This window comes from Falco rusticolus, chromosome 2 (genome assembly GCF_015220075.1).
Source record: "Falco rusticolus isolate bFalRus1 chromosome 2, bFalRus1.pri, whole genome shotgun sequence".
Taxonomy (NCBI): Eukaryota; Metazoa; Chordata; class Aves; order Falconiformes; family Falconidae; genus Falco; species Falco rusticolus.
This window is the reverse complement of record NC_051188.1, coordinates 46,867,689-46,888,929: the sequence shown is the minus strand read 5'-3', so window position 1 is coordinate 46,888,929 and position 21,241 is coordinate 46,867,689. Positions and strand designations below refer to the sequence as shown.

General features: G+C 35.0%; 1 protein-coding gene across 8 annotated transcripts in view; it reads left to right on the top strand.

Annotated features, from left to right (window-relative positions):
- The window catches only part of RBM26 (RNA binding motif protein 26), a 58,894-nt gene extending 45,827 nt beyond the window's left edge, over positions 1-13,067 (top strand). For 7 of the 8 annotated variants that reach the window (XM_037377650.1, XM_037377646.1, XM_037377649.1 and 4 more), the window contains 4 exons: positions 1,943-2,152; positions 4,163-4,249; positions 7,588-7,701; positions 12,242-13,067. In XM_037377650.1, coding sequence (XP_037233547.1) covers positions 1,943-2,152; positions 4,163-4,249; positions 7,588-7,701; positions 12,242-12,331 — 501 coding nt within the window. In that variant the 3' untranslated portion in view covers positions 12,332-13,067. The remainder of the gene's footprint in view (positions 1-1,942; positions 2,153-4,162; positions 4,250-7,587; positions 7,702-12,241) is intronic. The other variant, XM_037377647.1, reaches the window with a different exon arrangement.
- The last annotated feature ends 8,174 nt before the right edge of the window (positions 13,068-21,241 follow it).

Below are 21,241 nucleotides of genomic sequence, written 5' to 3'. Positions count from 1 at the left end.
AAAAGGCTGTGCAAGGTTCTTCATACCTCTGTCTTATTTTGAGAAACTGAATGCTGTGGGTGTCATTCTGTGTTACACTGCACTGTCTTGCCTATATGATTGTATAACATCTACTTAATCGTATGATAATCTTACCCCTTTTTACTGTTAAGCAGGCTGCTGTGTCGCTTAAAACCCTCTTGTCTTTAATGAAGTTTGGTCATGTCTTATGTATAACTACATATGAACACAGTGCACATACATATGGCTAAGTTGCATTAAAATATTACTTTAAAACTAAGTTGTTATGCAGCTTTGGTAATTGTGAAAATAGGTTTGTTAATAAGCCAAGCCAATTGAATAGAGATGATATAAAAGGTTATGTTAGCAATATATATTCTGATGTTGAGTAATATTTCCTAAGTGTACTGAAAGCTTATTTAGAAATTGTATGTTTTAGAAAATATGTGAATTGACTGATATGTAAAGTAGCAGTAGAAAAGTAAGTACTTGTTCAAGATAGTTACACTGTAGTTGAGTGTGCTAAACTTCTGCCATCTCATTGGGTCTGGAAAAAAAATGTTGCTCTTTCAGGAAGATATGTTTTGCTAGAAAAATGAATATTCTGAAGCCTTTAGCAAATACTGATCAAAGTAGATGCAGAAAAACAGGGTTATTAATAAAGCACACAAGTATGTTTCAAGAAACAGCATGAAATCTATCCCTTGTGTAATTTAAAGGAGAGATACAGATTTGTTTTTTCCCTTGGTGTTTGATTCTTCATTATTCTTAAAAATTCTTCACAAAAATTTTTATTTGCACATTGTCTTCGTGAGTTTAACTCTCACAATATTCATGTGTTGCTTCTGTGGCTCATAACCTGCTGTTCTGCTCTAGGTGACCCTGATTTTACTGTGAGAAAACCTGGACAGTATACAGCATAATCTTTAACTTTTAACCATTTACAAATGTTTTAAAAAAACAAATGCAAACCTGCAGGAATCTCATTACAAAAACTAAAAAGTGAACTATATGCTATTGTAAAATTTCATGAATAATTTCATGAATAAAGCCGTAACAGATTGATCTCTTCATGAGTGATATCATTGGCAGGTATTTAAGTAGCACTGTCACTGAGTTGTAAACACTGTAGGGTATGTTAAAAACATTGTTACGGTGATTTCATTTACCATTCATTTCCTACATCAGATCTATTTGGGTTTGAAAAGATCATTATTTTTTTTTCTTGTTCTAAATGCTGAAATTAAATCCTGGAAAGTGCTTTTTTAAAACATAAAATAACTTTGGCAAATTATTTTTTAAATGGCTGTCAGAGATACTGTCATAAGCCTTTTTTGACTTTTCTTGGAGAGTGCATGCCAGTTCTTTAGAAAGGATACACAGGTATTGTGGGAATGGAAATTAGTATGTAGAGCCAAATTTTTAGCAAATACTTTGTTATTGGTGGTGTTCATTAGAACCTCTGTTTCATACCTCACAATTCTGTGGCCAACCGGTGTTATGCTGTATTAATTCTGGTCAGAATAAAAAGTCCTGGATGGACTTTCAGAGACTAATTAAGAGACAAGTATGAAGAGACAAATTAAGTAGTTAATCACATCAAGAAAATTTGTCAGTGAAATTTCAAATGTTGTACTGCAATTTTTTTCTCCCCTGAGGAATTATCCTCCTAGATAAGGGCTCTTTTGATACCTGTTTTTAGTACCTGGTTCTCTTTTCCTATTTCCATCCTATTTTTGATTTGTTAATAATTAACAGTATTAGCTTTTTAGTGTTACTAACATGTTCACCTTTTATTATTTTAAGACCTGTAAGCTGCTCTTTCTGAGGCTTGTGTGGGATTGTGTTTTTAGGAGACATTGGAATATGTGTTTGTTAATTTTGTCTGAATACTTAGATTATGAATTTTAATACATCAATGTGTTATGTATAAACATCTTAGGCTGCCAAACGAGGGATTCTTTCTTCAGTTCGTGGTAGAGGGGTTCATGCAAGAGGTCGGGGTGCATCACGTAGCAGAGGTAGAGGAATACGAGGCCGGGGTAGAGGCAGAGGAGTTCCTGTGCATGCAGTTGTGGATCATCGACCTAGGGCATTAGAAATCTCTGCATTTACAGAAAGTGATAGAGAAGATCTTCTTCCTCATTTTGCGGTATGTGGCAATTTCACCTTTTCTGTTCTTTGGATGATGTTCTTCTATTGAATGACTTGTTTTCTATTGATTCAGTTAATCTGGAAATATTATTTAGGAATGAATCTTTAACATGATAACTGTTCATGGAAAAAGAGGATATATCCGAAAAAGGTAAAACAAAGCAGTTAACACTGTTTATTTGACTAGTTGAATAAACCAGCAAGACTAATTGTTTTGGTCTTAAAATGAAAGGAAATTCGGAATATAAAGTAATGACTTAAAAGTTTTTGTTTGTTGAGGATATATGTGAAATTGTTACAAATATTTATGTAATATATAGGCAAATACAATAAAGTGAGAAATCAAGATAAATTTATAAAAAACTTTACCCTCCACTAAAGGTTAGAATAAAAGGAAATTTGTTTATTTTGTGGAATGAATACTAAAAACATCTAGTGGCATAAATTGTGTGAATCTTTTTCTGTGTGTCCCCCCACCCCATTGTTTTTTTTCTTCAATATTGAATTGAAGTGATTCTCTGAAAGTAGAAGTCCAAAAGCCAGTAAGTCCAGTAAATTCTACTCCAGTCAGTGAACTTAATTCCTGTCTGGCAGCCATGCAAGCAGCTTTTCAAAAGAACAAGAGCCAACAAGGACCTGTGGCTCCTTTTTAAAATTAAAAATCTGACAACAAAAAACAACCGGAAAAAAACCCACAACAAAAATACCTCCACCATGATACTGGTTTTTTTAAGGTTTTGTGTTTTCAGGAGTGCTATAAATATATATATATACACACATATATATGTATATGTTTTGTTCCCCTTAAATACACCACACCATACCTATATAGGGGAACAAAAAGGGAACCATCATACCAATAAGGGGAGCAAATGTACTTTCTGTAGAGATGTATGATGGACTGAACATTTGACCAATGACTTAACAAATTTTAGTTGTAAAACTAAGAACACAGAACTTCTAAATGAAACTGTACAATCCACTTGGTCAACCACTGAATGTTTCTGAGTCCAGTTTCAATGATGGAGTATAAGAAAAAACTTGGTTTTGATCTACAACGTTACATTGTGATGTAGCCTGCATTATGAACATTGCTAAAATAAATTTTGCTGGTCCCCTTTCATGTTTTTCATTTCATTATGTATCTCTTACTGCAAAGGATATAAAAATGAAGACAGAGAATCTGCCACTGTTAAGTTTGCTGTGTAGTGTCAGTTTGTTTCATAAACATAACTTAGTCTTGTTATTCTTTGGTTTTATTGCAGGTAGTATTAAACTTACTATCTTGAAGGAACAAAAATATTAACCGGAAACCTCCCTTAGTAGTGTCATTAAATAAGTTCTATTCACAGTGTTAGTAGTACAACACTGAGAAGAAATGTTATTTCATTTTACAGGTTGTGCATTTGCTGTTTTAAACTTGCTCCAAATGCCATTGAAGTGCACTGAGCTGTATTTCTGTTTCTGTGATATGATGTCACAACTCTCTGCACATCAGCAGTGCATTCCACCTGAGTACAAACGTTAGGCACTGCAGCTTACCCTGGTGGCAGCATGAAAGGTGGCAATACCATAGAGACCATTGCAGGAATGGATGGGTCAGGTTCTTAAGATGGTGTAATCCAGTTGATTTTGAAACTTTTTCTACAGTCCCTACATCTAACAAATATTTTTGTTGGAAGAGTTTCGTAATAGACTAATGGAATCATCTCAAGATCCCTTCTTTGATCAAAAGAGAAATATTGAAGCAGAACAACTTTGTTTCTGTCATAATTTTACTTCATACTTGGATTTTCTGATTGTAAACATACAGAGACTACAGCACTTTTTTGTTTTAGAAAAGCAAGTAAGAAGTAACAGTATTCATTGCAAAGACACATACGCTGATTGGCATTAAGGCTGTGAAAAGTATACTTCTAATGTTACATGACTTTTGAGAGCATTTGTTTTAAGACAGCATTTTTACAGGTGAACTGTTTCTCTAAGCTTTTTCTTAATTTATTAAAAGCAATATGGTGAAATTGAAGATTGCCAGATAGATGACTCTTCTCTCCATGCGGTGATTACTTTTAAAACAAGAGCAGAAGCTGAAGCTGTGAGTATAGTCTTTGTTGAAAATACTTTGCAACATTTAACTACTTTCTAGCTATATGATAATTCTATATTTGATTAAATGTAATATTACCAAGTATTTTAAAGCATTTTAAAGGAAATCTGACACAAAAGTTTAATTCTAGATAAAACAAATCTGGCAGTACTGAAATCCTTAGGAAATGAGGATGCTTCTAGCAAAAAGTACAGGATGTAAGAGAGAAATCAAGAGAAACACTTGGGAATTGTTGGCTGGGTGTCTTGTTTTATCTTTATTTAATTGCCAGTTTTTTTCACGTGAAGATTTGGTACCCTCACAGGCTTCCTGAAACTTCACTGACATCCTGCAGAGTGACCCTGTATATTTCATTTGGGATTAGTTGGATTTACCTTTGCCTGAAAACCTGTGATACTGTAAATGTGATTTGATGTGATGGGATTCTCTTTCCTGGGTTTGTTTTTTTTTTTTCTTCTCTGCTCCCCTTCCTTCTTTTTCCACATATTTTTTTAGGAATCTTTGTTATTATAGAGGTAACTTTTAGAAACTAAAATCCAGAGTTGACTTGTGTTGTAATTCAGCAGTCTTACATATGGTTCATTAGGGCTTATTTGGTTCAGCAGGTCTCCTGCCTTACTCTGTCCATGGTATAGGCAGTGTGTGAAGCTGTGCAAAATAACGTATTTTCCTGCAAATTATTTTGTTTTCTTTATAATACTTGCATCACTGTTGAGAGTGGTATTCTGAAAATGATAGGGACTCCAGAAAGAATGGTTTCATATTTACAGTATAGTTATGCGGAAAGATTTCATTTTATGTTTACATTTTGCACAAAATTTCTATTTTTTGATAGTTAATCTTGTGGAGTTTACTTGAACACAGTTTTCATACCTGGCCAGGCACATCCCTTCTTGTACACTTTATCTTGAGATACCAATGACACAATTGACAGAAATACTGATGTTTACAAAGCAAATTGGGCCAATGGGTCCAATAGTTTTGAACACTTACAGTATCATTATGGTTATATATTTTGAGAAACAATTTGATGCATGTGCCAAAGATGCTTTGCGGAAACACAGAAATTTGGTTTGTGAAAGTCTTAGTTACAGCAATGATGAGCACTAACTATACAGATTGTAATTACTCTGTGAGAAAGGAAGTGTAGTTAATGGTACATAGTATGTACTGACTGGTAGGGAGAACCAGTAATTGACAGATGTATTGAAGGAACACAGTTCAGTGAACAGAAGTTCTGAGAGAATAAGAAATACCTGCTTGCAGATAAAAGCTGTTGTGATTAGTATACTCACAAGTAGACGGAATTAAGGTTGTCATTTCAGTTTTGGTGCTTCCTGACACCAGGTACCTCCTTTTTCAACTTCATATTCTCTGACGTTGTAGTTTATGTAAGAAATACTCTTTAAGTATTGAGCAGAACTTCTACTTCCCTGAAAATAAAAAAGGTCACCTGGAATAGTAATCTTGTTTTTAGAAAACTTAATTGAAGTCTTTAATTCTGTCAGGTGGAGTATGATTCACAACAAGGATCTTGACAGCGTTTTACTACAGATAACGGTTTATCAGCAAAATACAGTTTTACTGTTACAACTTACTTGTTTTGCCTAAAAATAGGTATGGAGAATCATTTCAGCCGTAGCTAAATTTCTGTACCCAAAAAGCAGGGAATGGAAGTATTTTGCAGTAACAAACATAGACGTGTAGTGATAGGAAGCACTTGAAAAAGAAAGTAGTGCAGAGAATGAAGAGAGATGTGGGCAGGGGGAAAAGGGAAATAGGTTTGATGGAAAGATTGAAGTCAACATTATCTGTGCGGCACACACCCCCCCCCCCCCATGTAACTGCAATTAAAAATCAATATGTTTTTCCTCAATCACTCTTAAATAGAATGGGTGGGGTTTTCAAGGTAAAGTTCAGAATATGTTCCAGAAAGTGGGGGTATATATTTTAGCTGGGTCAGAATTCGTGATCAATGTTTTAGATTTCTACATTCTAGATAGCACTGAAACTTTTGTCAGATGACTTTGTGTCTAATAGCACCTTCATTTTAAAATCAAAATTTTATGAAAACTGTTTGATCACATATAATAAAATCTGTATTTTCCTTTAAGATATTCTTATATATTAAATATATTTCCACTGGAATTTTGTGTTTACTACAAAAGCAGACTTTAAGACTGGCAGTTGGAGAAAGCTGAAGAAGGTAATCATTAAAAACCTCTGTTGAGGCCAATTGTGAAGTAAATGCAGATAATATTTTACCTTCTTAAATGAAAATAGGCCTAGGCTTTATGACTGTGTATGTTCTAGCCTGGAAGGAAGAGGAGGATTCCCTGTTGCAAAATGTTGCATTTTTATGTAGTGGTAATTTCATCCAAAGATTACAAGTTGTTTCTGGACCTAAATGTCACGTATAAGTACTTTTAAAAATTCTAGTTGTGTGACATTGTGATGAGACCATGGACAAAAAGCTCCTGAGCTGCATTTTAATAAGCAGGGAATCTTTTAAATTTATCATAAATTTATATGTACAGATTTAAAATTTATACCTGGGGACTTTAATATCACACAATTCATGTTCAGATGTCATTGAACATGTAATTGTTTCTACATTTCACATTATGCTGTGCTTTCAGATTGTACTATAAATCTTTTGTGACCATGACGGTTATTTCGAAATGTTGCTAACGCTGATTTATGCTCATTCATGTTACTTTAATTTGAACATACTATTTCCAAAGCAGCCACTTAATGCAGCTAGTACTTAGAAAGGCATGAATATCCCATAAGTTAAAAATTTTTACATTTCAATTACAACAGCTTTACAGGAAGTGGAACATTTTCCAGGAGGTTAAATTGTAATCACAGAGGGGCTTTTTTCAGTTGTTTGGGGTCTTTCTTTGTTTTTTTTTTTTTTAAATATATAAAATGATTTGTATTTGTGGGGTAACTTCTTCCAGTAAGTTATGCATTAACAGTTTTGTGTCCATCTTTGAAAGGTGAAGAATCCATCAAGATAACGTTAAAAACCAGGAAGATGTTGCTTGAGTATGTTACCCGCATCACCAAATGATTTATGGTTTTCCAAGCTTATTTTCTTCTGAATATATTTTGATTATTTTCCTGAAAGGATGTGTGAATTCCATGTGCAGTGAATCAAGTTGTTTTGTTTTAACCTGTTAACAGTAATTCAACATGATGCTACTTGGATTTTCTTTTGAAAAAAACAGGCGGTTGGTTTATTTCTGGCATTTAAGTATTACTTTAATTAATTTTTCCCCTCACAAAGAAATATATAACTAAAATATTCAAACTTGTTTTAGGCTGCAATTCATGGATCTCGCTTTAAAGGACAAGAGTTAAAGTTGGCATGGAACAAGCCTGTTGCTAGTATGTCAGCTGTTGAAACAGAAGAAGCTGAACCTGATGAAGAGGAAGTAAGCTCGCTTTTTCTTTTTCTTCTTTCATTTTTCTTTTCTAAGATGAAATAACGTAGTTTTTCCAAAAGAAAATGAACTATTGGTTCATACTTCTGTTTTAGAATCTCACTCATTTTGACACCAGAAAGTGGATTTATCTATAAATACATTTCTTGTTTTCTAGGCTGTTGAAAGCCCAGGTGCTTTGTTTTTCCTTGCAGAAATATTTGATTTCCTGCACAACAAAAAGCTCTAGAGGATGTATCTAAAAAATGGAAGGAGTGGGTTTGAACTTGCATGAGAGAGCTTGATGATTTTGTCCAAAACATGGTTTTGTACCATCTGATTTAGGCATTAATTTCTTAGATGATCAAATTTCAGAATCTGATTTTCCTTTATAGAGAGATATGACTTGGTACAGGTGAAGGAATAATTTTAGAGCCTTTTCTAACTTCATTCAGACATCTGAAGTACCTCTGCTGAGTGTTAGTCTTCATCATGGTACATGAAAGATCTTAAAGTCTTGTCCAAATAACCTTAATTGGTTAAGGTAGGAATAGCGGGGCCACATTTCTTGATGCATTTAACTCCTTATACTCAAAAAACTGATGTTGGTGAATTTTGAGAAGTAAATGCCACTTGTGGAAGAAGTCAAGCAATCTTTTTTTCTAATTCATTTACTGTCAGTTAACTGTGTATAAATAATTGTCACAGAATAACTGAAGTAGAAGTACACCTTGACTTACTTGGTCATAGTATTTTGTCGGTATCTTTTTCCTATGATGTTTTGGCAGACCTACCATAGAACCAGCTTCACAAGATTGTTTTGATATAACCAAATTTTATTAGTATTTTTTACACTACATAGTATTCACTTTCTAGTTCTTTTTTCTGAAGAAAGTCAGTTTGCGTATTTGTTTTCCATCTCAAAAAATGCTGATTTCTTTTTAGCATGTCAGCTGAAGACAGGTAGACTACCTCCGCTACCATGTATTTATATTAGGCATTTGTGCATTCTGACTTATTAAATACTACTTCTCTTGGATACACAAACATCAAGCTTTGTCAGATAGTAATGAGCTGTGAGTGAACAAGAGGATACATTGGGGAATCTTGAGAGCATCTTAGGTATTTTGTCACTTCAGAGATGTGTTGCCTGTGAAGATCAACAGCAGTATTTGTTACTGCAAGGAGTCTACCTTATTGAGAGGTCTCATTGAGTAATGACTTCACTGAGACTTCTTCATTTTGCATAATGAAGGAAGGGTATGGAGGGATATGCAAACACTTCAACAGAGTAAATTGGGAAGGAAAGTACAGATTCACTAGTAGGTGAACTACAGAGAGATTCATCTTAACTCCACCTAAAGACACTAAGTGTAGGAGGGAGCCTCTGGGGTATAGGTAGTGGGGAAAAGGGAATGAAGATTGTAACAAGTGACATGCGCTGGCTGCCCTGGCAGAGGGAAAGGACAGATTTACAAACTCTAAAAGACCTCAGGCCCAGATGTGTGATGACAGCTTGTCAGCTGAGAAGTTCCTGTGGTAGTGGGATACATCTGTTCTAGGTGATGGTTGTTCTCTTTAAAGGGAGTCATCAAGTATGGAAAGAAAACTCAGGGAAAAGACTGCATGGTGTTAGTTTTTTGTAGTTCATAAGTTGATGAACTCAACTAAAACTTCCCAGATTTTGAAAATCTAAGGGGGAAGTAATGTTTTTTTATAATATTTTATATTGGGTTTAGGTGTCTCTGAACTGTCTCAGCAGTCATTCCTTGGCTAATTATTCATGTGGAAAATGTGTAGGAGTTGATCTTGGATCAAAACCCCTAGCTGATCGTTGCTTTTGTATGCTTGCTGAAATCTTGGTGATAAGAAATGTGTAATACAAAAATACTGAGTTTACCTATACTTAAGTGTTGCTGGATTCTTACATGGCCCAGTGATTACAGGTTTTTTTGGTTTGGTTGTTTTTTTTTTTTTTTTAATTTAGCATGATTGATGTACTTACCTGTGACCCTTGTCCATTTACAAAACAAGCTAAATACATGTAATTCTTTTGTCTTTTTCTGTGAGAGATTTGTTTTTATTTGAATTTTCTTCAACTGAATTAGTTCTCCTAACCTTCACCAAATTTCTTCACACGAGGGATTTTTATTCAATAATCCTTGGAAAATTTTGCATTTAAATGCCATTCTTTCTTTCTGTGCACTTTGTATTGCTTTTAGCATTTGGTTAAGGTAGTATTTGAAGTATATTATGATCCCCAGATCCCAGATAGATGAGTTCAAGAACTGCGTGTTCATGAACTGAAGTTCAACCAATTGCATAAAATAAATTTTACACAATTTTATTGTTTAAAGTTTGGGACTTTCTCAGGATTAGATTGGCAGGTGACGTAGGTTATAGTCAGTGGTCTGAGTTTCAGTCACACATTCTTTATATATGTAAAATGTCTTCTTGAGTTTCTGCATGCCTAAAATTCGAGCAATTTATTTAACTTCTTTTTATAGCAGCTGTTGGAAACACATGAAATAGGTTTCCTTCATTTTTCCATGTCTAAACGACCATTTTAGTTCAGCTGAGTATTACTGTGTTAAAGAGGGATAGCAGGCTTAAGACTTGAGTGAAACTAGATGTTTGAAAAAAGAAAAAAAGGAGCTAGGTCATTCAGCAGAATGACATTCTTAGTAATGAAACAGGGCTTCTAGACTATTTGTCAAAATATCAGGTAGATCTTTTGGACTTCAGTGCTTTAGAAAATCGCTGGTGAGCAGCCACTTAATTACAAAAGCACCTAAGCTTCCTAGATGCCTTGTGCTCTACGACTGGTTGCCTAACAAAAAAGTCGACTACTGAGTCTGGGAAGCCTGGGAAGGTGTAAGTAGAGATAAGCTTTTAATCATCAGTGGTTTGCATTTCAGGGACCTGCTGAGTCAGAGAAGTGGTGTCTTTGTAGTTGAAAGCCCTTGATAGGTGTTTAGTTTATGAATTTGTCTGGTTTCTTTGGAATCTGAATAGCATCTATAATAACCCACAACAGGGAATGGTACTGTTCAACTATGTCTACCCAGAATAAGTGTCTTTATATTGGACCTGCCAGCTACATGTTTAATTTTGATGTTCCCTTGCTCTTGCATCAAAAATAAGACCATCGTTCTCTCTTGACTTTGAGACACTCAGTACCTATGGACTCAGGTCATACTTGCCCTCAGTTACTTTCTCTCCAGGCCAGAGAATCCAAGCCCCTCTAGTTGTTCCCCTATGTGGAAGTTGTTCCAGGCTTTTTGATCATCACTACTGCCACTCAGCCTTGTGCACCGTGGAGTTCTGCATTGTGCACTGCCCAGGATGCCCTCCTTTTTGACAGCACTGTTATATTTCAGCCTGCTGGACATCTAGATGCCAGGGGAAGAGGCTAAGTCCTCGGAAAGCTTCTGTGTTTTACTCTGGCTTAAAGTACCCAGGCATACATTGACAGACAGGTTGGATGTCAATAGAGCTGCTTTTTAAAATGCACTTCATATAGACAAAAGTAATGAAGACGATAGTTTCTCCCTTTTTGTAGAAGAGTGTACTGGAAAGAGAGTAGGCTTAGTTCTAGGCTTTCTTCAGTCTAGAGCCTCACATCTCTCCAGAAGGCTCCCTAACTTCATAAATCAACCTTCATGCCTCCTGCTGAATTTTGAAATTCTGTAGAAAAACCTACAATTACTGGGACAAGAAGAATACGCAAGCAAGATCATAACTGTTATCTTAACACCTGGGAGGTTTTGCTAGGGGAAGACATCTTTGTGGTTTAGTCCATCCTTCAGGTAGTGCAGGAATTGCTGTGATAGGTGCAATCATCAGAAAAGTTCTGGTACAGGGAATAGCTTAGGTTTACACCCCCTGTGTCTATACGTAGGTGAAAATCAAATCAACTGTTTATCTATCTTTTTTTAACTTTACCTCCCTGAAGCCTGTAACTGTCAACCTGAAATGTTCAGGGTTTTGTGGAGTCTTATCAAGTTATTACGTTGTTACTGAAAGGAATTGGAAATAATATATTTTGTCAAAATTTCCGTGAACACCTGTCCTGGTGCCCTGATCTTTTAAATCTTTATATCAGTTTTACCTTTGATTAAGCTGTTAAAATATCTCAGATTCAGCCTTTTTGATACTGTGGCACAGATGGATGAAGCTCTTGGATGAATACAGGCATAGTTACTGTGAATGTGCAAAAACATTAATTTTCAGTATAGCACCTTAAGTTTCATGGGAACGTTGCAGCTTGGGCATAAATGCTATGCTGAAGAATCAGAAGAGCTTTTTAGGTATGAGGTGCATTTGTCCTGGTTATATTGAAGTCCAAAAGAAAGAAATCATGTTTCATTTGCTATTTATCAGTATATGTACCCAATATTTATACATACAGTATGTTTCATGAAAGTGTTGCTGTTTATCAGTTAAAAAATAAGTTTTCTCTTTAATAAATTCCAGATATCAGAGATTTCTGTTTTGTCTTCTGATCTTTAAAATTTTCTGACCTTAACAGTATCACGTTTTTGTCTTGAAGTTTCAGGAAGAATCCTTGGTGGATGACTCGCTGCTTCAAGATGATGATGAAGAGGAGGAGGATAATGAATCTCGTTCATGGAGAAGATGATTCAACTCATCAATGACAATGCTAGAACTGCACCTGTGTTGCATTAGTATTACCTAATGTACTTCTGCATCTTTGTATTAAAAGGGGTTTTGTGATGAAGTTGGATTCGGATATAGACTAAAAAGCAGCTGGTCAGTTATACGTTTTGAGAGATTGATGTTTGAGTTACATTTCAGTAAATGATTGCTAAAGACATCATACTAGGAACATATGCAATGTTTTTATTACATAGTTCTACAGAAAGTTACAGAATTCTTTGGGTTCTTTGTAATTTACCGAATTGGTCAAACACAAATGACCAAAAGTTGTTATAACATAGATGATTTTTGTTCTATTCCAGATACGGAATGAAAATTTGCATTTAAAATCTTTGTGAATGTTTTCAGAAATGAATAGATAACAGTACTAAACCGAAGTCTCTGAAGTTATGTATTCATAATATTGCATAGTAGTATGCTTAGGCTTTACTATGTACTAGCCTTTTGTTGGATTTGTGTACGTATTTTACCTATGGGTTTTAATGATAAAGTGTATGACTGCTTTGCATATAAGTCCTTATGACTTTAAGATGTTAAAAAAATAAAGAAATGGAATGGTCTTAAAAAAAAAAAAAAGAGGAAAAAAAAAGCAATAACCAAAAAAGCTAAGGCAATGGTCCTTCATAATGGAAAAAAAAAAAAAAAAGAAAAAAAAAAAAAAAAGAAAAAAGACCGTTCCAAATGGCAACCCCCACCCCCATATTCACAAAAGGAGCTCTAATCACTGTCACTTATACTAAAGTTGTATTGAATATAAAAAAATACATCAACATAATGATGTTTCATTTACATTAACACACAGGTATACTCTTGCATAAAAGCCTTTGGATGTTTTCTGAATTTTAAACTGATTTAAGTCAAAAAGTAAATATAATATTTCAACAATAAGGAATTTATTCTGTATCCATGCAGTCTGCAACTGCAGAAGAAAATTTGACCCCACAAAAATATATGCAGTACTGAAATATAATTTAGAAAAACACATTAGGAGAAGTGGAATGTTTGGTAGGTATTATTCTAAAAAAAATGTGCACACTAATGCACCTTTTTTATTCCTGTGTGTCTATGATCATATTTTTCCTTTTCAAAAGTAACACTTAGCAGAGACTAAGTTGACACTATAGTGTATAATCACTATTTAAAAATGTACATACATGAAATGTATACTTCACAGAAATACTTAATTGGCTCTTTCTAGTGGGGCATTCTGTTATGAGAGGTCTGAAGTTTCTCCTCTTAGGAAGGAGAACTGTGTATTCCTTGGCAGTAAGGGACCTCTCTTACCAGAAAGACTTGGTTTTATTACCATTTAGTGACGTTTTGCTGGTCTGTTTTCAAAGGAAAATGCATTTATTAAGTATTAGACTTACGGGGTTTATTTTTGTTTTGGTTTGCCACCCCAAACTCATTAATGGCTGCAGCATAAAACCACCATCTCATTCAGCAAATAGACGCAGGGGACAGTACTTTAGTTCACAGTATATTTTCTTTAGTCTGTGTTTTTGGTTTTTTTGGGGGTTTTTGTGGGTTTTTTTGAGGGGGAAGAGGGAAGTGGAGGAGAACTGTTGTGAATTGTGTCCCTGCCCCCTTTTTTTTTTTACATTCCAAAATCGGAATGGAGGAATGTAGAAGTAGTAGTATCCCAGAGAGAAGAGCTCTGGCTGTAGAATTTTTGTTCTGTGCTTTTCAGTTATTTGAGGGTTTTTTGAGACCTGGATCCTGCCTGGGTTTAGGTTTTTTGTTTGATGTTGGTTGGTTGGTTGGGTTGTTTTGGTGAGGTAGGTTGGTTGGTTGGGTTTTGTTGGTGGCTTTTTTTCTCCCTAGGTCCCTGTATGTATGCATATCTTGTTGCAAAACTATGCACTTAAAATTTTCTGTATAGTCTTAGTTTCACATTGAAATTTAACAATTGACTGCCATGCTTGTTACAGTAAGTTCTAACTCTTCATAGGGAATTGTATTTGGGAAATCGATTTCCTTTTACGCTGAATTTCAGGCAAAATAAAATATTTTAAGAACCTTTTTATCCAGTGCTCTGAATGAGCTGCTCTAGTTCACTGAACTAAATACAAGCTTTCCTACTTTTCTTTTTTAGTAATATACTATATCTGAAGGGTGCCAGATTGACAGTCCGGGAGATGGAAATTTTTAGTGTCTTACAGAACAGGTACTTTTTTTGTTGTCTTACAGAAAAGGTACAGCACATGAAAGGACTGTGCATGCTGACTTAAGGTGGTTGCATGGCACGCTTTGGTGCTCAAACATGCCTTTTCACTGCAGTCAAATCAACACAAGTTAATGACAGCTATTAGTGTGTTCTTTACATGGATGCTTCTAAGGAATAATCTGAAATTGCTGTATCACATAATTTTAAAATCAGTATTCCAAGTTTGCCTGCTTGTTTCGAATTCAGCGTGGTAATACATCCATGCAAGATTAATTTGTTAATAACTGTTTGCACTCTGGCCTACCTGTAAGGGGCTGAAACATTCTTTTTATCACCTACCTCCTCCCAAACTTCCATCGTTGAAAGGCGACGGGGGAAGTCTTACTGGTGTGTATTTTGTCTCCTGCTATTATCTTGTGATGCTCTGAAGGATTGAAAGCCACCTGGATCAGAAGGGCTTGGTTTACTGTCACTGTAGAAACAACCCCAGATGTTTGTTTCAGTTGAAACCAATCTGTGATCCTGTGCCATTCAGGGTAAGAAAATGGTGTGCTATTTGCAATCTAAATGGATTCTGTATGTGTTTCTGTCATTATCAAATTACTTTCTTGATTTGATTTCTTTTTGGCTTGCTCTGTTCTTCTCTAGCGCTGCTCTCCCCTCCCTTTTTGCTACTACCTTAGCCAAATCTTGTCATTTCATTTCAGTCGGATCCTTATTAGCATAGCCTTCAGTGAAATCTGTTGTCACCTCGAGCAGCATACTTCCTTGTTTGAATCAACAAACCAAACATCCTGCTGACTTTCATTCCCTTCTGTACTTGGTTGATCCTTGTGAATGCATTCCCAAGTATGCCTCCACTGTGATTAGCTAAATCATTGTATTTTTTTTAACAGTTGTGCAAACGGAATTCCCTAGTGTGAAACACGGAGAGCGGGGTTACCTTGGTTTTCCCCAGACAGCTTTTCAGAATTTCAATGGAAAAAAAAAGGTAAACATTTAAAAACTTATTTCATTTTCCAGTTAGATTGCTATAGGGCTTGAATAAGGTTTGATCTGACGTGCAGATCAATGACAGTATTGTAGTAAACCACATTTGGTTGAATACAAAAATTTTAAGTAATCGGAGTCAGTAATTCAGACTGTATTACAATCTGTCTGAAAAAACAGTAAAATAACAAGAATACCTTTTGTAAGCATTACTTACGGCCAGTAGTATTTGTATTTTTTTCTTCTCTTAAAACTCAGTTATTTCAAAGCAGGAAAACCACACCTTACTATTCTTGTCAGCCCTTGGATAACTTGTTTGAGGTTTCTGTAGGTGTAATGTATAATTTGTAATTGTCAGTTGTCACATGAGCATAAAAGAGCGCAAAAAGACGCGCAAGAATTTGGTTTTGACTCGGGGAAGTGATTTTGGATGTTCCCTGTATTTTTTTTTTAAACTAATCTGTGAACCAGTAGGTCCCACCAAAAACAGATGGGGGGGAATGGTGGGTTTTTTTTTTCCTTCCACCAGTCATACACTACTGTTGTACTAATACACAACATAAAGGGATATAGACCTTCTATGAAGCACCTTATTTACTGTAAATCAACAGTGGATTTTTATGTCGCAGCTGAAGTCAGTTTTAATCCTATATTTTGTACCTTTATTACAATTAGCAAATTAAGTTACAGTTAACAAATTAAGATTAGAATAACTGGAACAAAAGCAGAAAATTGAGGGGTTTGTGGAAAAAAAATGTGTATGAAAATCAACAATTTTTACTGTGAGTGGAGCGATTTCTTAACTGTATTGATGTTATAGCATTTGATTTCTTCCAAATGAACCTGTTATGTCAGACAAAGTAGAAGTTCTTGACTGAGAGTAAAAAGAAAAAAAATAACCAATCGAGCCAATATAGCTGCAAACTGATACTTGGTGAAAATGAACCGTTAGTTTTTGTGGACTCATGTAGACCACTATGAACACACTAGTATGGGTGTCACACAGTTGCCTAAATACTGTAATTTCATAAACTAATTATTTTTTGGTTTTATTTTAATATGCCTTTGCATGTTTTATTCTGAACAGTGTTTTAAATCTGTAGACATCAAAAATATTTGCAACAAAACCAGACTTCTGTGATTTTTGGTCTTTTATTTGAATTCTCTTCAGATTTAATTGGAACACTAATGAGAGGGGTTTCAAGAACATACTGCACAAGAAATGTCTCTTATTTTTCCTAATGGATCTTTATTTCTAAAATCCTTCTGTATGTGTTAAAGCTAAAGCTTATCTGAATGACAATACTTTGATCTTTGTCCATGTGAGTGAAGATTTTTATCTATCTTTTTTTCTTGTTGCAGTAAGTTTGTAATCCTGAGACCAGTTGATGTCTTTGAAAATCACCTCATCTGACCCTGTGGTATTTTATAATTTTGATGTTACAGTTTGAATTCTTGAATTCCAAGATCCTTCCTGCTTTGTTAGCATGACAGACTAATTCAGTTTCTCACCTTTCTGTGGCAAAGACTGGAATACCACATTCAGCAAATCTGTCTCTGCTAGCTGTTGAGTATTTCTGTATCAGCAACTGGGAGAAAAAATTTTTGAGGCATGTACTCTTCAAAACTCATTTTTCTGAGAAACATCTGCAGTAGATGTATTTTTTTTTTTATTTTGACCTTTTGTATGTAGAGAGGGTAAAATAGTTCTTTTAGTATTTTATGCTGTTTTACTGTTCTGTGTCAGTTTCACATAAGCTTTTTTGATAGTTATTTCATAGGTAAAAATTCTCTTAAAAAATCTGATGTTTTAATATCGTCTAGCATACACTTTTCTTTAAAAAGGGAGGGGGGGTAAAGCAAACTGGTATTTACAGTTCCTTCTGACAAACTATGAAGATTATTTGAAATCAGAGATGTTATTTATAGACCTCAAAACTCAGAACGGTGCAGATGAACACTAAGCCTAAAAAGCAGAAGTCATTCTTTAGCAACTGGGAAATGGTCTTTTAAATGCAATAGAAAAAAAGGAGCACTAACTTCTCCAAAATGTTTTCCTAATGATCTGCAGCTAGACGGAGTATTTCCCAGCTGTAAGGCACACTAACTTTTCTCTCAATACAATAATTTGCTCTCTAGGGAAATGAGAAAAGTTTCTTAGGTTTTAAAGGTAATAATTTATTCTTAATCTTGCACAGAATTTTGTGCAATAAAGATGTTGGAGCCAAAATGTTTCCTCCTTGCAGAGAAAACAAAGATTTCACAAAAATGTGTGTTGATCTATGCATGTAAAAACCTACATCCTTTGGCCAAAATCGTGTGCGTGTTGCTAATGCGTGTATGGTGTAGGTGAGATCTACAGAAGTACAGAAATGCCTTTAGGGTATAAGAACTCTGATTTTACAGAGCTGCACAGCTCTGCAGAACTCTGCTGCATAAAAGCAGAGAGAAGTGTCCTTTCCATTAAAGTACCTTGTTTTAACGTGAAGAAATGTTCTTCACGTTTGCACACTGTCCTTTCTCAGCTTAAAGAAAAGACAGTTCTGATTTTGTGCAATTTTTTTTTCCTTGAGGTAAAGCCCTGTATTTTCTCTTTCGACTGCTAGAGGGCACTATGGCTACACAAGTGAAACAATAACTGGAAGTCATTTGCTCCCATTTCAACATTTCTGTGCTATTTTTCCTGTTTCAGTTCTCATGCTAATATTTGCATTTCTTGCAGAAACCTGTATACATCTCTACCATGTCAGCAGAAATTCTATTTGTGTGAAGTGAAACAAAGTATCTCTCTTTGGATTTAGGTGCCAGTGATAAAACATGACTCCAGGTGTTTAAATCTGAATAAAACAGAAGAACATTTCTGTGTTGCAGGAGGCATATATCCATCTCCTTTTCTGCTCTGGGAGTTGAATTAGTTTTTGATAGATTACTGTTGAAGTGATAGAAAACTTAAGGTAGCTACGTCCAGTCTGTGAAAGCTTTTCATAAGAATTAATCTCTAAAGCCTGTGTTTGTGCTTTAGAATAGGGCATATGCAGTGAAAAGCTAAAACTTACTGCTGGAAAGCAGGGGGGCAGAAATGGCAGGCAGTATTATGTTTTTCTACAAACTACATAAGAAATTGCCAGCCTAACCTGGTCTAAGAAATTTCACCACTGTAGCCAGTTATCTTTGCTTTATGGTATACTCATGTTAAATACATCAAGGAATTACTACTGTGGCTCCACCAACTGGTGCAATGTAAGTACACAGAACAATTTTTCAACTACGATATTGAATAATTCCTTATCCTCATATGTTTGATTCACCGCCTGTTGCTGTCTTGCCCAAGTGCATTGGGAAGCTACTGGTAGCCTGTGTGCCTTTGCACTTGGAACTCTGAATGTGCAATGTCCATGCACACAAATCACGTTTAGGCCAACAACATGCAGGACGTATTTGTGACTCATTCTGTGTCGTTTTCTTTTCCCTCTGTCAGTAGTGCAATATCAGAAAGTGCTGAGGCATCATAAATTTTGTTAATGCTCCTCCTAACTCACAAATTCAGCTCTGCGGATATTATTATTATGCTTGCTTTTTTTTTTTTTTGGCAAGATGACAGCTGTATCATCACCTGTGCATAGACATTTTAAAATGCTGGAAAACATCCCAGAAGTCAGTATCTTTGAGTTCACTTACAGATGGAAACCTTGCTTACCAGAAGTGACTGTGAGAAGATAAATTCTTGTTGAAAAAATTATTTGGTTTTCTTTATTACAATTGTCTCTTTCATTCAGATCTTATAGATGATTAACATTCACCTAGTGCTGCTCTGAGAGGTAACAGATAATGTTTAAAATCATATATCTATCCCCCATGTGCTGTTTCTACCAGTTTGGTAGCAAATGAGAGATATACTATCTTTATATGTATTTTGATACAATTTTTAATGATACTTTTCTATTTACATTCCCCGTGGTAATATTTTGTCTTAAAAAACAGAGAAGAGTGGTTGCACAGTTCTACAATCTTAAACTTTCACATTGCTGCTGTTTTGAAAACTCCCCCGTAGGCTGTACCATCCCTCATGTATAAGACAAAGTTCTGTAAGGTTAAGTTCTGTAGTTCTGCAGGTTTTATCAAAACACAAAAATAGAAATACCCAGTAAGCAGCAAGTGAGCAGGTTTAGAAAACTTTGCTGCAGTATAGAATTGTGCAGTACCAATCTTCACAAATGCGTACTATCCATACCTGAGTAATTGAAATCTTTTTCAAACAAATTCTTATAATGAAGGGAAATTTCACCTGCTCATATCTGATCAAGTTGCTTCCAAGAATTATTCCAGTGATTGAATGGGCCTGGATATGGAACTGTAACTACTTGTCTACTGGAACACCTTTTGAATTGGTTAATCTTTCTACAGTGAGAATAGAAAACTTCTGCTGCTGCTAGAACCAGGAGTACTTATTCAGTATCTTCCAGGGAAAAAACCAGAATCTGTCTACTTGTTAAATACTAAGTCAATAATTGATGAATATTTGTTCTGAGGGTCCTGCAAGCTACTTCTGTTGGGGCTGGTTTTGCTGGTAAAATTTCATCAGTCACTTTGCAGAACTACCTTTTGGAACCTGAAAAAGGCATTTTCTTGGTTTAGAGTTTGGAATTCTTTGTTCCCAGAAGCAACATCTTGTGCATTGTGTATTTAGATGTATTATTGTGATGTAGTGAAATTTATCAGTGGGAGTATTCTGTTACTGAAAAATGTGAGATTGAAGAGCAAAAAGCAATAGCAGTAGCTTTCGTGGTGGAAGAAGCTGAGAGATGGTTAATGTGCAAATTGCTGGTCAGCAGACTTAGTGCCTGACCTGAATTAGAAAATAAATTTTCTATTAGAAATTATGCAAGGATATTGGCAGTATAGTAGAATGAAATGGAGCACTTTTTTCTGTCAATATGTGGTGAAAAATTGAGGAACGTAAGTCACCATTAGACATGCTCACTTCTAACAGGTTAATGCTGTCTGTATTTGCAATTTTATATTGGTGAACTTCCCACTATTATTTGTATGTCTTCAATAAATCAGTTTTGTTAACTTTAATATTAAAATAATTTAAAATACATTAGTTTCTTCTGTTTCTGTGTTGAACTATCTGTAAACATCCTTTCAAGTGAGTTTAAAGTAAGTGCTATTTCTTTTCCATCCTCATTTACTGTAATGCTTTCTGTACTGAAAATACTGATGTGTTTGCTCTTGTACTGACTCCATTCTGCAAATTTACTATATATTGAATTTTTTGAGAACACCTTGCTGGGAAAACACTGGAGAAATAGCTTTGTTTTAGTAGAATAAGTTATAGAAACTGGAATCTGAAATAATAAAAAGATGAACCAGTAACATTTGCTACACTGCCATTTTTAAGATGGCTGTATATCATGCTACAATACTATCTGTAGATAGCTTTGTTAACTTTTAAAATAATTTGAGTAGGTAATTACCAGTGTTTTAGTAGTCTAAAGCAGGATTGATGGCAGCTTGATTGGCTGTAGCAGTTACTAAAGTTCACATTTTATGACCTCCTTAAAAATATTAATTTAGAAGCTTATGAATTACTCTCTGGAGTCACCCTGAATTAACAAATACTGAGCTGTCTTTTAGCTTTTGATTTTTTTTTTTTGTGAAGTAATTTCTGTTCAGTAGTGAACTTTATAGTGTTTTTCAAGAACTGATTTTCTA